Genomic DNA, 16219 nt, shown 5'->3' on the forward strand with positions numbered 1-16219 from the left:
AGCTTGCAGTGTGGTCGTGTTGTAGATTGAACAAAAAAGATCCCGTCTCACTGTGAATATAAAATGCCAAAGTGAACAAACACAAGAACTTGCAAGTCACATGGGGTGCATCAAAGCTCGTTACTGGATTCAACTTCAAACTTCACCTCAAAGCTCACCTGCCAAACATCTGCTCTCAGTGCAGCTGTGCTACTTTTCAAAGTCAAGGCAGCATTTTTTTTCTCTCTGCTGTGTGTTCGAGCAGCAAATGGAACTTTTGAGATGCTATGAAAGAAGCTTCGGCCTCCTGAACAAGAGCACAAACAAAGTGTGAATCCTAATTATCTCTCTCTGCACTGTTTACTGTGAGAATGTGATTTCTTCTGGCAGTAGGCGATTTGTTATTCTCAACGGGGTGGACGGACCTGTTTCGTTTCATCCAGCCGAGACTTTACCGATTCTTTTGGTTTTCAGAGCATATACATGCAGGTCCTGACCTGCACAAACCTCCACCAGAGAAAGGAGGCGACTAGACCAACATGTTCAGCTGAACAGGGAATGGAGAGGGGGGATGGAAGGTTCACAAGAGGGTTCGAGTCATTTCACTAAAGGGGGAATCGCCTACCGTCTTTACATCTTTAAACAGAAAACACACTTTGCACACAGCCCTCCACATTCAACCTTTTTCAGTCATTTACAGGAAACTCTATTAGAAAATAAAGAAACCCATATTTTTAATATATATTCATGTATTTGTTTATGAAATACATTGTAACACCAGATACAAACAATACATAACGTTTAGTTTCTGGTAGTAATGACATATTCAGATCCTTTCAGTGAGTAAAAGTAGCAACACCACATATATAAAAAAGTCAAACTAACTTAATGGTGACTGTAATAACTCCTGTGAATGTTTAAATTATTATCACATTATGTTATAGAATGATTGTTATGGAGGTCATTATGAGAAAGACTTTTACTTTTGTAGCTGGTCGACATGGAGCTGATTCAAACTGGTGGGTCATTCACTTTTGATACTTAAGTACATTTATGGCAAGAAAGTTACTTTAAAAGTACTATTCTTAAGAGTGACTGTCATTTTAACCATTTATTTATTACTATAATTTATTGTTTGATATTTTATAGAAGTAGAGCGATATATCAGTTATCTGATATTATCGGCCGATATCGGACTGTCACAGACATGTCGGTATTGGCATATGTGTCCAATATGCTCTGATATAAAACTTTTTGTAACAGTCCTACTTGTAAGAAAAGTCTCATTCCCAGCTTGTAGTATTAGTATCAGTCTGTCTGTCTGCAGGTGGTTTCACAGCTCTATAAGAGACACATGGTTTTTCATTTCCTGTCACTGTGCTGTGTTTCACCTCATCCATCTTTAAACGGGACAGTAAAGCTGTAGGATGCTGTATTCTTCCTGCAGGGACTGTACCCAGCAGAGGAAACTGATGGCAGCTGCAGTGAAAACACGTCCAGCACAGAAACACACAGCACGTTTGAACTGAAGAGGTCTTAAACTGTAACTTAACCTGGGCGGCTGTGATTGGCTGATCCTGGTCCAATCATCAGCCGCCGTCCCGACCCTTCCGTACATTCACCCAGTGTGATTTAGCGCACACATAGCGGAACACGGTAAGTGCCTTGAGAAGCTTTACCCCTGTGTAAAATTAACAATTTAATAGCTAATTATCCAGCTTGTGGCTTCATTAGTTCAACGAACAGTCCCTAAACACGTGTTGGTCTCCGGTGAGACACTAAAATGACTTCTGGCTCAACTGTAGCGACATAATTCTTGTGAGCCAAAATAGCTTAGCTTACAAGCTAACCTATATGACTGGGTTGAGAAGCTAACGTCAGCTAATGACTAACTAACGAGTTGTCGATATAAACATGGTTTGTGCTTCAAGTCCTTTTAATGTCCGACTGTATCTCATTCGCGTTCAGATATTTAGTAGTTTATAAACACGCTAACGGGAACTTAGCTTCTGCAAGCTAAAACGCTAAATGAAATACAAAACGGGATATAAGAGTTCAGCCTAATGCTAACTGGCTAACTAACTTATTAGCCAGCAGTGTTAGCTAAACAGTTGTGTTAACCGTTAAACAACTTCAGATGGAGTTTAATGTTTATCAGACATGAGCTGTCGTTAAACTGTGAGCTCAACTTTTTTGTGTGCATCTATGAAGCCGCTGGAAGTTAACGCAGTGTTTGTGCTCTCGCCATATCGTTTCCAGGCTAACACCCAGGAGCGCTAGCTAGCACAAAATGTTGCTAGCGGAATGCTAACATTTGAGTTTTGTTGAGCTCCGTCGTTACTAATCAAGCCACTTTTTGGTACCAGCGACGACTTCTCTGACATAACGGTACATTCGCAGTTTAGTCAAGTTGACTCATTAATGATAAAGTAATCTCTTTAAACCGTGAACAGTCATAGTCTGTTGCGTTGGGAAACTAATAGCCACACCCTTCCTTTCGAAACCAAGTACGCTTCAAGTTGTCACGAAAACTTCATTTTAATTCAGTGGATCACATGCCAACATAGCACGACCCGTTTAACTAATAAAGCCGTACGTCAATACGACAAACTTCAGTATTAAAAAAAAGTTTTATTAAACGTCGTCGTGCAGTTTGTTTGTGTTCTGCCAAGTTCAAAATCCATTTGCCACCATCTGGATCTGACACATGAGACACGATTGTCTGTATCATGAACTGAAAAGTAGTTTGAGTCGCACAGTTAGCGAGATTTTTAAAGAAATGTGAAGAGTGTTTCTGTCAAACATGATTTTTTCTCTTTACTGTTTGTGTGTTGATCAGCAACAGGTGTGTCATGGAAAATGATAACAGTTTTGTTTGTTGTGTAACATGTGACGGCTCATCTCCTGACACCATAAAGTAGACTCGCACAGCATTTAAATTGGCCACATCCCTCAAACGCATCATCGACATGCTGTGTTTGTGTGCACACTGCAAGGCATCTCAATGTTTTTCTCACATTTTCTTATTGGCCCGCTTTTTGTTTTGTATCACATGACTCCAGCTGTATCTAGATTTGTAAGGCAGTGCTAATCTGAATGTAAACACTTCAATATTTGGTTTCATGCAGGGCCAGTTTCCTGTCTGAACAGTTCGGCGCAGCCTTGCTTTCTGGCTCCCAACCGACCCCTCGACACCTGCCCGCTGACATCAGTGTACCTGAGGATCTGCCGGCCCCCCCCTCCCCAGATGTAGAGGGAGTTGCCATCTGCAGCAGCCGTGTACACAGTAGGTTAAGCGTTTGTTTGTTTGTTTCGCTGAGCAGATTTCTTTTAAATGTTGGGGTACGTGTTGACATTTTTGTCTTGGTCATAAATGTCAGATAAAGTGTTTATTAGCTGTGAGCATTTCAGCCTCACAACAAGCAGGAACAGCCAGCAAAAAAACATCATGAGTGGGATTGGTGAAGGTTGTCAGCTCAAGTGCTTGATACTTGAAATGTTTGAGACCGGGCTCATATCTAATCATAGGAAGGCTTAGGTTGCTTATCTGATGTCAGAGCTTTGATGCAAGTTTTGTGACACCCACACTAATTTACATTTTAAACAATGAGCGGTTTGCCTTTACATACATTTTTAAGGCTAACAAATGCATCCGGCACATGTTGGCGTCACCCTTAGGTGCGCCCCCTCGCTCTGGTAATGATTTCAGCGCAGTGGTCGTGCACGCACCCTCTGATCTCCATTTTCTGTTTGTATGGTGTACTTGAGTAGAGGAGGATCATTACAATGGCTCTTTGTAGCGTGCCTCGTGTGCCTGTCTCACACTGTGGGTTTCTGGTGGTGCTTCATACGTCGTAGTTAGAATTGCAAATGGCATTCGAGTGTGACAGAGTGGTTTTTGTATTGTTTGTTGCAACAGTTGTCAGATGTCCGACAGACCTAGTATGATTACTAGATTCAAAGAGGTTCTTAAATGAGATTTTAGCGTGCCTCACCCCCTCTTTGACATTTGTACATCAAATGAAGTTCACATTTGCATTTCAGAACAGCGTTTAAAACGCAGCTCCTCGGAAGCACTTTTCACTGCATGTGCCTCTTTAGTTTTCGTGAACCGTTTCATTATGTGATAATTGGCTAAGATGTTTTACGATATATATTTTTGTGCTGCTACTCATTATTTCTAAACTTGCCTTTCAAATCACGATTCATCTGATATTTAGATGCACCTCAAGATGGAAAATTCTCCAGTTTCACATCCCCACTCTGGTGATATTGGATAATTTAACAGCCTCATATTGTGAAATCTGCCATCGGCTCTTTATTTTCTGTGAATTTCTAGCTGATAAATAAAACTTTTAGCATGAAGCCAGATTGCTTTCATTGACTTAGAAAGCAGGGCGTTTACAAATAAGGAAACTGTAGGCGGCTGTATGCACCTTGGAAACAAACAAAATAATAATAATGGGCTGGAAAAGGACACCACAGGCAAAACAAACCTGTCTTTCTCAACGGCGTAATGTTGCAGTTTTATTATAATAATCAGCAAAGTTATCAAAGATTGTTCGAAGGAAAATGTCTTGGTTCATCCTCATTATTTTCATGCCTGTGTCAGTTCTTCTCACTGCTTTTCTAGGTCACATACGCTGTGTAAACTGTGTCAGGCTGATGGAGCTGATGATGGGTCACTCTCCTTGGCCTTTCTCATTTGTATTGTAATAAGATTTAAGTTATTTCTGGCACTGAAACTCTCACCTAATGACTACAGTGTCATTTTCTGAGTCAGTGGCTCCACACTGTAACTTATGGGTCAGATTTAGCAAGTTTTTACAACAAAGGTACTAAATTATTGTTTGATGTCGGCGCTAATAGTGAGTGAGCGGATTTGGTCTGGATTTTCGGGGGTTAAGGAGCCCGTCCATGGTTTCCCTTTAGCTCTTCTTGATTTAAAAACATAATAAATATTTTTACGGCGACGCCCCTATTGTCATGACAGCTGAAGTCCCATGGTAGCGGGTGGGAAAGAGAGCTCATTTTTTTGGCAGAGAAAGGACATTTTAATCTGCTGATGTCAGCAGTGAAACTGTACTGACAGGGTGTTCACACTGACAGTCAATAGACGTACTACTTCAGTTACTAAACGGAAGAAACAAAGACACAAAAGCACTGTTAGGGAGGTTTTACAGTAAGATTCAAGTTAAACATCAATGTAATAATTGAATTATGAACGTAGCATGAATGAGATCCAGTCGGGTTACTAAAGTGATTGTTAATTTTGTTTCGGGTCGTCTGTTAAATTCCTTTTGTGTCTGTGGCAACTGTCAGACAAAAGACGACAACAACAACAAAAACATTGCAGTTAATTAAAGTCTGACATCAACAAGCAGAGTGCTCCACTACAGCATCACAATGAATCAACGAGATTGTCCTTGATGTAGGTTAATGTGGATAAAGTTAAAGCTTGTTTAGATTTAGCTCGCTCAGTAGATTTTTTTTCTGTAGCTGAAAATCACACAAAGCTCCTCTGTCCTACTTTCTCATTCTCTCGCCCTCCTTTCACAGACCCTTGTGCTGTCCAGTGAAGTTGCCCACCATGCGCGAGTACAAGCTAGTGGTGCTGGGATCAGGAGGCGTGGGAAAATCAGCACTGGTGAGTGACGGCTACTGCCACGGGCAGAACTCAGTAACACAGACAACTGAGTCTGTGCTTGTTAGTTTTATTGTCAAATGGTGTAATGACATTTTGGTGCGTAGCTTTATGTAAAAATATTTAGGGATATGATATTTCAAGAGGCAACAAATGAATGAAATAAGGAGTATGAGGCACAAATAAACCAGAGTCATGAGCTTCAAGTATATAAAAGACCCTGTTAAGAAATTAAACTGGCGTCTAGTCAGAGATGAATGTTGATGATGAATCATAATATTTGAATCAACAAAAAAGTGTATTTTTGATTTGGGGGGAAAGGGTTTGAATGAAGTAATGCTCGCAAAGACATTTACATGGTGATTGACGAGTGTGCCAGTTGTAGGTGAGTCATGATTTTCTGTCTTGATGTTTTCCTTTTACTTTGTTTGTCGATCCCAGACAGTCCAATTTGTGCAAGGCATTTTCGTGGAGAAGTATGACCCCACAATAGAAGACTCCTACAGAAAGGTGAGCCCGGAAACACTCTTCATTTGACCCTCCAGATCTCTGTCAAAGCAACTTAATGATTGGTTGCTCAAATTTCTCCACTTTACGTATAAAAATATCTACCTGTTTGTTTTCCCCGACAGCAAGTCGAGGTCGATGGGCAGCAGTGTATGCTTGAAATCCTCGACACGGCTGGAACAGTAAGTGAAGTCAGAGTATCGCATGGACTGGTCTTACAAGATAACTGCGAAACAGTCTGCTGATGGCCTCTACCCTCTATTATTTGTTTCTATAGGAACAGTTCACAGCTATGAGGGACCTGTACATGAAGAATGGCCAAGGTTTTGCTTTGGTGTACTCCATTACAGCACAGTCAACATTTAACGACCTTCAGGACCTCCGGGAACAGATCCTGCGAGTAAAGGACACCGAGGACGTGAGTGTAACTCTTTTAAAGTGTCTTTTTTCAGTCACACTTAGGTCCAATTAGCCCCACCCCTCCACTTGTAGGGTTATCAGGGCTGCATGACCCTCCAAACAGTGGTTTTTCAGAGCCACTGTTCAACCTGAGGGTTATGCGAATACCCTCTGAATGGACCTTTTCTTTATAACAAGCAGAAAACAATTGTTGTTAGCTTGCTGATGTCTTGCTGGTGATGATAGCTTACTAGCTACCTAGCTAACGTTACATCGTTATTGCTGATTTGTGCTTGACAGTCCTGCGTTTTGACGTATTTCAGTGTTGCGTGTCCCGTATCGCATGGCATATTCCACCTAAAACTACAGATGGATCAAGAGATACATCAGCAAACATATGTTAGTTAATCATATTGTGTGTCTCAGCATTAAGATGTTTTTCTGATTGTTGCGACATTATTTTTCCTGCATCACCCGCTCTTGTATTTCTCCTCAGTCTGTGGAGAGTGATAACCTTTTGGTGTCTCTCTGTATAATCTGCCTGTGTCTCCTCTCAGGCTCATCACTCCCTCATTAAAGTCCTCTCTGTGGGAGAGAGGGCAGAGCGACGGGGGGCAGGAACTTAGTGACAGGGTGGAAATGTCACAGCTCTACTTAGATGCTATCCGCCACTCTCAGTCTTGTCATCTCTTAATTTAGATAGATGATATACAACATGCTGAGTGTGTGCTTTATTTATTCATAGCAGTTTGCGTGTGTGGTGTGCGTTTCTTGTTTAAGGTTTCACTTTGCTTAACTTGTACCAGTACCATGTGATGATAACGTAAGACAGTGCTTTGTAATGTCAACAACAACTTATTTGACGTATCTGTCAATCAATCAGGTTCCAATGATCCTGGTGGGAAACAAATGTGACCTGGAGGACGAGCGTGTTGTTGGCAAGGAGCAGGGACAGAACCTGGCCCGTCAGTGGAACAACTGTGCCTTTTTAGAGACTTCAGCTAAATCAAAGATCAATGTTAATGAGGTGAGTACCACATACAGCATGTATGACGTAGGCCGAAGAGTGTGACTATTTAGATCAGTGGTTCTCAAAGTGGGGTCTTCAGCAAGAAGAGGAATAATTTGCACTGTAGCTCCATCCATAAATAATCCAGTAACAGAATGTATGACTGTTTGGGTCAAACGTTTGTTTATACACTCTCTGTTGTAAATTATCTCAAGGTTCATGGTTATTTATTTGTCACATACAGAGAATACAACACAATGTGCAGTGAACTTCCCTTTAGACCCTTCAAAGATTAGCTTATAGCTAGAGAGATGATTGCATATGCACTGCAAATATATACATCAGAACAAGCTATAATACAAATAGTAAAGTGGCAGAGTATATTATGAGCATGTAGGTGTGAACAGTGATGTGATGATACAGAACAGTTGGTGTTGGTGGAAAGTGACTCATCTAACAGCAGAAATATTATCAGATGGGCGTCCATGGTCTGATTTCAGTCAGTTTGGGGGACCTTGATGTGAAAACATTTAAGAACAACGGATTTAGAAACCATGTGAGATTTTGGCCTTCTAGGGCTTCAACTAACGATTATTTTCAATATTGATGATCTGGTATTATAATTATTATGTAGATTTGCTGCTTGACTACTGCTCAGTAACAATTTCTGATAAAAGTGTGTAATTAATGATTTTATCACTTACAAATTGATCATTCAATTCATGCTCTTAGACAGAGCTCCTGGGTTGGACAAGGTTTCAGTGCTTTATTTATTTATCACATTTTCTCTTGCCCAGTGACTTTAGAAAGAGGTCATAACACCTTTAAAGATTAATTGCTTGCCAGAAAATTACACACCATCACAGTTGATATTCAGTTTACTATCATTTAAGACCAGGAAAACCAGAAAGTGTTCACATTTTAGACACAAAACCATTATTCAGTAATCAAAATATTTGCAGACTACTTTTGTGTTTATGAATGAATCTGTTAATCAACTGTTTGTTGTAGCTTCATGGTTTTTCCGCGTTGACTTTGTTGTACATTGAGAGCTGCAATCCTCCATATATCCCACAATGTTCTCCGTTTATGAGAAATGGGCTAAAATCAGTGGCTTTTCACGGAAAGATACCGTATTAGTTCTGCATTCTTTGCCGAAGCAAAAATATTGAGACTGTTGAACTTCTCTCTCTTCCCTCTGTTGTAGATTTTCTATGATCTGGTGCGACAGATCAACAGAAAAACGCCGATGGAAAAGAAGAAGACAAAAAAGAAGTCAAGTTGCACACTGCTCTAAAATGCCCTCCCACAGTAGCTCCAGGCCAGGTGAGTGGGTGTTGATACAAAATTTATTCCAGGCTTTAGCAGGGCTCCTGCTGCTCACCAAGCTTTGGTTTATCGCAGTAATTATTAAAGCGAGCATGTATTGTGTTGCAGTAACTGAATAAACCCAGTAAATGGATGATAAAAGCATCACCGATGTCCTTGAAACAATGTCGGTATCATAAAGCACCTCTGTAGGATAAATCTTTTGGGAACGGGTTGAATGAATGAATGAATGAATGCCCTCTTTAGGTCCCGTTTGCCTTGTGGTGCCATCAGTTATACCACCTTTTGTTGTCATATGCACCTGGGTCCATTCTTCAGTGTCGACCTATTTACGAAACCTAAATGTGTGAAAATCAATTTTAAGGCTTCACCTTTTTCCAAAGATGGCTCGTAATGTTTTATGTAATTGTGTAGAGTCTCGAACCTTTCGTGAATGTTGTGGCTCCCCCTGCTGTTGGAGCTTTGTAACTGTACTTCCATATACCAGCCTTACTACATGTTCTGGCCCATTTTCTACAAATAATGCACTGTACTGATACTGTGGACTTGACTTTACCAGCCACTGTTCCCCAGAGCATGCCATTGTGTTTTTGTATGCCTCTGTAGCTTTATGGATTTCTTGAGACTTGAAGCCTATTAGAGAGATGTAATCCATCACAGCAAATTTAATGTCCAGCAGACTTTTTAATTAAGCAACGTTGCCTTGGAACATTATAATAATGCAACTTTGTCAGTATTACCTCGTCTATTTACTGTAAGTAGTCCTCTTGTTCCTTACTGGCCATTATGAACGCCCTTCTTAATGCACTTCCAATGTAAGCGATGTGGGGACAAAATCCACAGCCCCATGGGATCTTTCAAGGTTACAGTCTTTTTAGTACAAAAATCCCCCTTTTGTGTAACCAAAGTCCTTTTAGTCCAAAGATATGCTTGATTTAACAACACGTTCGGGTACGCATGAGGGCTTGCTCGTTTATCCTGCATCTGAAAGTTGCAATAAGCACGTGAAAGTAGCAGTGCATGGCCAGTATGGGGGTGTGACAGGGTCAGGTTTCAGTAAACATGTCAGCAGCAGCAGGGATAACAATGGGACAACAAGCTAACGTGTGCCATCTAATGTTATCCTCCGGTAACACGTGTAGTATATAGGCTAGTATGTGAACACGACGGTCACGATGCAGCCGGTTGTCTCCGCGAACGTGTGGTTCAAAAGTAAATATATCTCCGGCCTTAGGCATGTCTTGCCACTCGGGAGCCATCTTGGCAACTCCTCCGGGCAGTCAGGCTAGTAAGACCAGGCCTCTCTCTAAGTGAATGGGCAGAGAGAGCCAGTATTTCACTCTTAATGGCTACAGGGATGGAAAAACTGCATGTATATAATTTGGCAGTCAAATCTGATGAAAACTGCTTATAAAGTTGGTTGACGTTGCCCCAAAAATAAAGTGTGAAACGCTTTTTTACCACGTTACACTTCACCGACACCAACTTATTTTACGGCTAAATCCAGAGTGCTGCGCCAGCGTCAGATTATCCTGCCAGAGCACTTGAATAAATTGGAGTTTAATGTCTAATGTTTGAATAACATCACCTTCTTTGGTAATCTTGTGCATTAACGTGACATCCTCCTCTTCCATGCCTGTTAGAAGTCCGACTGCAGCCGCACCAAGTCGGTTGAAACTGCGGTGAATCTCAACTATGCGCTTCAACAACGCATTTGGCTGATATTTTGCCCAGTTTGGCTGTGATTGGTTGGGGTGGGTTATGTGTCATGCAAACGCCTGACAGACCTATCTATTCAAAATGCTTTCAGTGCTTTGTCTCCTCTCCAAAGAGGGATTTTTGTTCTAAAACGACTGTCAAACTGTTGAAGCCTGATATTACCTTCATATGAACTTTGTAATTCATTTTAGTGCAGAAGAAGGACTGTGGAGCTCTTTTAATGATCAGTATAAACAGGAGGAATGATTACAGCAAGCAGAAACCGTTTCAATTTTCACATGAGCCGCTGTTTTTATCCAGAAAACGTCAACTTATCTTTCAAAGTGTATGATTTTTATATTAAGTGGATAAAATGTTCAGAAAAACTGCAATATGTTGCTGGTTGTCTACTCTTAAACATCGATCGTCTCAAACCTTTTGTGCTTTAAGTGCGTTATGACCTGAGAGGTTGTGATGATGCTCTTCTGTAGCAGCTGATGGTTTATTCTGCCCAATGTGAAGTGAACTGAAGTTTTTTAATAGCTGTCTTTATTTCACTTGGATAATGTCCTAGAACAGAGCAGGAGACTCAAACCACTCGCCCATGAGACAGTTTCCTAGGGTCCCTTACATCTTGAGTATATTTGTATTTTTCCCCTGACTTTAATTTTGGAGTAATCATTTAATTTGCGAGCAGGACTGCCAAACTGGATCGTAAAAACTGCAGGGCTTCGAAGCTTCTGCTGTTGCCATGGTAATTGAAGTTGAAATCAGGATTTGAAGGAAGGAGAAATTGCGTCGGCTGCACCAGAAAAAGAGTCAAGACCGATAAAGAAAGCTAGAAATGGAGCTGCTTTGTGGCATTTAAGTGGTCTCAAACAGTGACTGATGTCTCTCCTCCAGTCCTCGTCTCCCATTGAACTCACGATTACACTCATAAAAATAACTTCCCCAAAACAGTGAATTAAAGTATTTTAATCACATGTAAATTTTCCATCTATGCTTCAAATTAAAGTGTCACATTTAATGCAGTTTTTCTATCTTGATGAGTCGATTTGAATAAATTAAATAACTCAGCCTGATTAAATTAAATGAATGCAGACTTATACATAAACATAATGTGTTTATTCAATTAATACATATGAAGTTATCGGGAACTTCTGCATAAACATTGTGTTTTTCAAGTGTTTATTATTTATTTTATTAACATTGACTCAACATGATAGATAGACTTTGCATTAAATGTGCATAAAATGAATAACTACATGCGTTCTTATTACAGGAGTCGGCAGTATGAAATATATTTCTTTTATGAATAAAACTTTAATATAATACACTTGAAAAACACATTATGTTTATGTAAAAGTTCCCCTTAATTTAAAGTCTACATCAATTAATTAAATTTAAACGGTCTTAGTTATTTAACTAATACACATGGTAGAAAAACTTAAATGTGACTCTTTACTATTGAACTTCTGTAATACAATTAGATTCAATTTTGCATGTAGTTAACCCAATGAAAATGGACCTCCTGCGGTCGGCCCCCTACTGGGGAAGATCAATGAAAGCTAGAGCATTAATCCTTTTTGCAACAGGAAGCCAAGACTTTCTTCTGCCGTATCATGTTGTGTGCACGTGATGAATTTGTTAAACACTGTGATGTATGTCGCAAAACGTGTTAAGAAATATTTTGTTCATGTTTGTACATGTAGAAGTCTTTTTGATCAGTATGTTTTGTGTTTTTAATCAATTCATGACATAATTTCAATACTTTATAACTTATTTTATTGTTTATCGACTTGCGTAACTTTTGAGCTGAGGTTGTGCAGATTTCAGGGATATGAATCATTTGAAGTTTTATCACAATAAGCAAAAATACTAGTTTAGGCACTGGTGGAGCATTTCTGTTGCAGATCTCAAAAGGGTGAAAATACTTAGTCATTGTTTTATGCAATTATTATATTAATATTTTGAGAGTACAATATTAGCAAGGTATATAAATAATGACCACACGTTGAAGAGCTGGTGTTGTCTCAGAGGTCTTCACTAAACATGTAGAGCTGTTTGACAGGCATGGAGGAGAGGAAGGAAATATGGATTATTGATTGTAAAATAAACACCAAATGTTCAAGTGCTGCCTCTGACAGAACAACTAACTAAAGCTTCTCTTCCTGCTCAAACAGCTCATGTTTTCAGTGTTTGATGTACTTACATTAGTTTCTTCCTTCTTGCAGAAACTTGTAATGATTAACTGTTTCCCAGTGGATCGTGCCAGCATTCCAAGTCCTCTCCAGAGCATTTTGAAAAAAGGCTGACAGAGATACTTCACCACTCGCAAAATGGCAGGAGACGGCACATACTCTCAAGATCTTCTTCTCTGCTTTTTAATGGCAAAGAGATCCACCTTTTTTTTTTTTGTATTGTCAGCCTGATGACAACTGTTTTTGTTTCATTTTAAGATTTTTTTCTTCTCCAAGGTGTCTTTCTTTTGGAAATATCGGTTTAAAGAAGAGACCGTGGGTTTAAATCCATATATGGGAACTAAAATGTGTTTTATTAAAAGTAACATCAATCTTTGGCATATTGTTACAAAACGTTTGCAAAAGAAAACATGTGAAATGTTGGCCTTCTCATACATTTCTGCACTAACGGTGTCAACAACGATGCATCATTGTCCATAAGTTACTCGCTCCTACTTACAAGGATGTGTATTGACGAGATAACATCTTTCCTAAGTGACTTTGTTTTATATTGAAAGCTGCAAGCCTTCCATATTTCCCATAATATATTCTACTTCCATTTTTTGCATAATAAAGCTAAGGAAATTAGTATTTTATAGACTGATGGGGAAAATGGTGTGTTCTGATTTGTGTCTTGAGGCTGAAAATATATTGTACTAAACCAACTCTAATATTGCTGTCACAGATGATTTTCCAGCTTTTATGAATGATTAAATTTTAGTACATTTTCATTAACTTTGGTCTTGTTTTTTCTTCATCCAAAGTGGTTTTAAATCTCTGCTAATGTTTTTTTAATTGTTTTAACGATAATAAAATATGAATCAAGCTAATTTCTTAAAGGGAAAGTTCACCCAATAATGAAAATTCAGTGAGGTTTCGTCGCCCACGAACCATTTCTGGAGCTTCACAGACAAACCGTGTTGCAGCGTTCTCCGAAACAACTGAAGTAGATGGGGACTTGTTTTATAGCGTAAAATGCCTCCATGAAGCTCATCCGGCACTATCCAAGCCTTCTGAAGCCCGGAGATCCCAAATTGATTTGAGAAGATGTTATTTACACCCTTTTTAAAGCTGAAATGGTTAGCGTCCTCTGAAGTGGGTACACAGGCGCTACAGGACATTGAGGGTGAAAATGTCTTTTCAAATCAATTTGGGATCTTGGAGCTCCCGGAGACTTGAATTACGTTGGCCGAGCTGTGCCATTTTATGTGTTTTATGGTCTTTTACATTTTAAAACAAGTCCCCATCTACTTCAGTTGTTGAAGACAATGTTGCAACTCTGGCTAAGAAAGGCGAGAAGACAATGATAATTTCATTTTTAGGTCAACTCTTCCTTTAAAGTATGTGGGCTTAACCTGCAGGTTGTGAGAAAAAAAACCACTTAAAATGTTTTTATCAGTGGTGTTTTCTCCACAGCAGAAATATCTGAAGCTTATACTGCGCTGGTAAAGTTCTAGTTTCAGTGTTAGACATGCAGGTGTGACAGGATCGATACCTCCAGGAGAGCCCCGACAGGCTGAAAGTGTAACTGAAGTGTTTCCTGTCGGCAACCTGAAGTCACCAGAGTTTTAACAGAGGAGTTGAGTCAGCTGACCTGCAGTGGAGGTTGCAGCCAAGACAAGAAGGTGCAGAGAAAGAGGAACTCTGCCACTCTCAGAGGTGAAGGGAGCAAAAACAGAATAGAAACTGTGATCAGATGGTGCACACCTCGATGATGGTGACACACGAAGGCCTCACCTCAGTGATGGTGACACACGAAGGCCTCTGTGAGGTGTCAGGACACTTCACTGCACATATTGCCTCATGATTAATAAACGATGTGAAGTTCTGTAACGGGACATACAGGTGCAAATTAAAAATTACAGATATGTGCATTTGAACTTGAACTGAGCTGTGATGGAAAGTAACTACTAAAGAATAATTCTGAGGTACAAGTATTTAAGTAAAGAATGAATGAATGGAGTGCTTTATGTGAGTATTTCCATTTTGTGCTAATACTTCTAGTTGACTCTTTATCTGATGGGTATAGTTACTTTACAAATTACATTTTTACATGACAATTACACAGGGATGGAATGAAACTAAGTACATTTACTCAAATACTTGAGTATTCACATTTTCTGCTACTTTATTCTTCCACTGCAGTTAATTTTGGAGGCAAGTATTTTACTACCCTACATTTATTTGATGGCTTAAGTTACTAGTTACTTTGCAGATTACATCAGAGTAGCACATTTTGAAATGTATTTAATGAGCAATCTGATTTTTTTTAAAAACCCCACTGACTCTGATTATCAGAAAACTGCTGAATATCAGATCCAATGTAACTAAAGATAGAATTTACTTTTACTTGTACTTTTGATAGTCAAGTACTTTTGTTATTTTTAATACCTACATACATTTAACATCAGATATTTTAAGACTATTTGCATGAGTAACGTTCCCTTTTACCAAAGTCATATTTTAACAATATTTCTCTACTTTTACTCAAGTATGACTGTTGGGTACTTTTTACAACACTGACCTCAGGATTACATGACTTGCAGTATAAGTAAAGTTTGACACCAGAGCACACAGGTTCAACTGTAGTAACTATACACATTATGTGCCTTTGAACTTGAACTTAGCAGTGATGGAAAGTAACTTGGTACATTTAATTTGATGCTACTTAATACTTCTAGTCCTCTTTTTATCTGACAGGTATAGTGTGTAAAATGTGTGTATCAGAACTTCTTTCCTGCCCCGGTCACCACTTTATGACCTCCAGCTGTACCTTGTGACCCTTCTGAGCAGTCCTGGCCCCTCTGTAGGGAACCATGTGACTGACTTTATAAAGTATTTATAATAAGCAGCTCCTCCTCCACCAGCCACATCCGCTAAATGATACTCACACATTCACATTCATGCAGTAGTAGACTGTCAACATGTATTATATATCAGACTCAGGACATTTTCTGCATTATGAGTCACTTTACTTTTGATACTTTGTGGAAATCCTACTGCAAACACTGATGTGCTCTTACTTTGAAGGGCAGGACTTTAGTAGTATTTTGAGATTGTTGATACTTTTCCTCCTCTCATACAACCAGATGATTTCTGATTTGCTAAAGGTCACAGTCCCTGTGGCCCTCATCAGTGCTACCTGTGCAGGAACATAAACTACAACAACCTGCAGCTGTGATCAAACCACTGAAGCCCCCTGTGGTGCACAGAAACCTTCTCTCTAAAACCTGCAGCTTGCATTAAAAATCCCTGTGTTTCTGTGTTTATTATCAGCCTGATTGATGAGCGGCGGTGACTCCCCATCCCTCTCACCTACCCGGGCCCTCCTCCCTGCCTCCTTTCCCCTCCCTCTCTCCCGCACGCATGCATACGGACCGACAGGCTACGCGACCCCCCTCCCCCCCTTCCATC

The 16219-nt window shown here is 39.7% G+C and overlaps 1 protein-coding gene across 1 annotated transcript; it reads left to right on the top strand.

Annotated features, from left to right (window-relative positions):
- Positions 1-1529: 1529 nt before the first annotated feature.
- rap1aa (RAP1A, member of RAS oncogene family a) lies at positions 1530-13540 on the top strand. Its single transcript, XM_084366406.1, has 9 exons — positions 1530-1635; positions 3108-3265; positions 5539-5626; positions 6065-6133; positions 6256-6312; positions 6408-6548; positions 7413-7556; positions 8746-8864; positions 12800-13540. The coding sequence occupies exons 3-8, from the start codon at positions 5570-5572 to the stop codon at positions 8833-8835; spliced, it is 558 nt and encodes a 185-aa protein (XP_084222532.1). The 5' UTR covers positions 1530-1635; positions 3108-3265; positions 5539-5569; the 3' UTR covers positions 8836-8864; positions 12800-13540.
- The last annotated feature ends 2679 nt before the right edge of the window (positions 13541-16219 follow it).

Source organism: Pagrus pagrus, assembly GCF_965226575.1.
Source record: "Pagrus pagrus genome assembly, chromosome: 11".
Taxonomy (NCBI): domain Eukaryota; kingdom Metazoa; phylum Chordata; class Actinopteri; order Spariformes; family Sparidae; genus Pagrus; species Pagrus pagrus.

Coding starts and splice junctions, on each gene's coding strand:
- rap1aa (XM_084366406.1), top strand. CDS start 5,570: ATGCGCGAGTACAAGCTAGTGGTGCTGGGATCAGGAGGCGTGGGAAAA. Junction 6,549..7,412: donor GAGTAAAGGACACCGAGGAC/GTGAGTGTAACT, acceptor TCAATCAATCAG/GTTCCAATGATCCTGGTGGG. Junction 7,557..8,745: donor CAAAGATCAATGTTAATGAG/GTGAGTACCACA, acceptor CCTCTGTTGTAG/ATTTTCTATGATCTGGTGCG.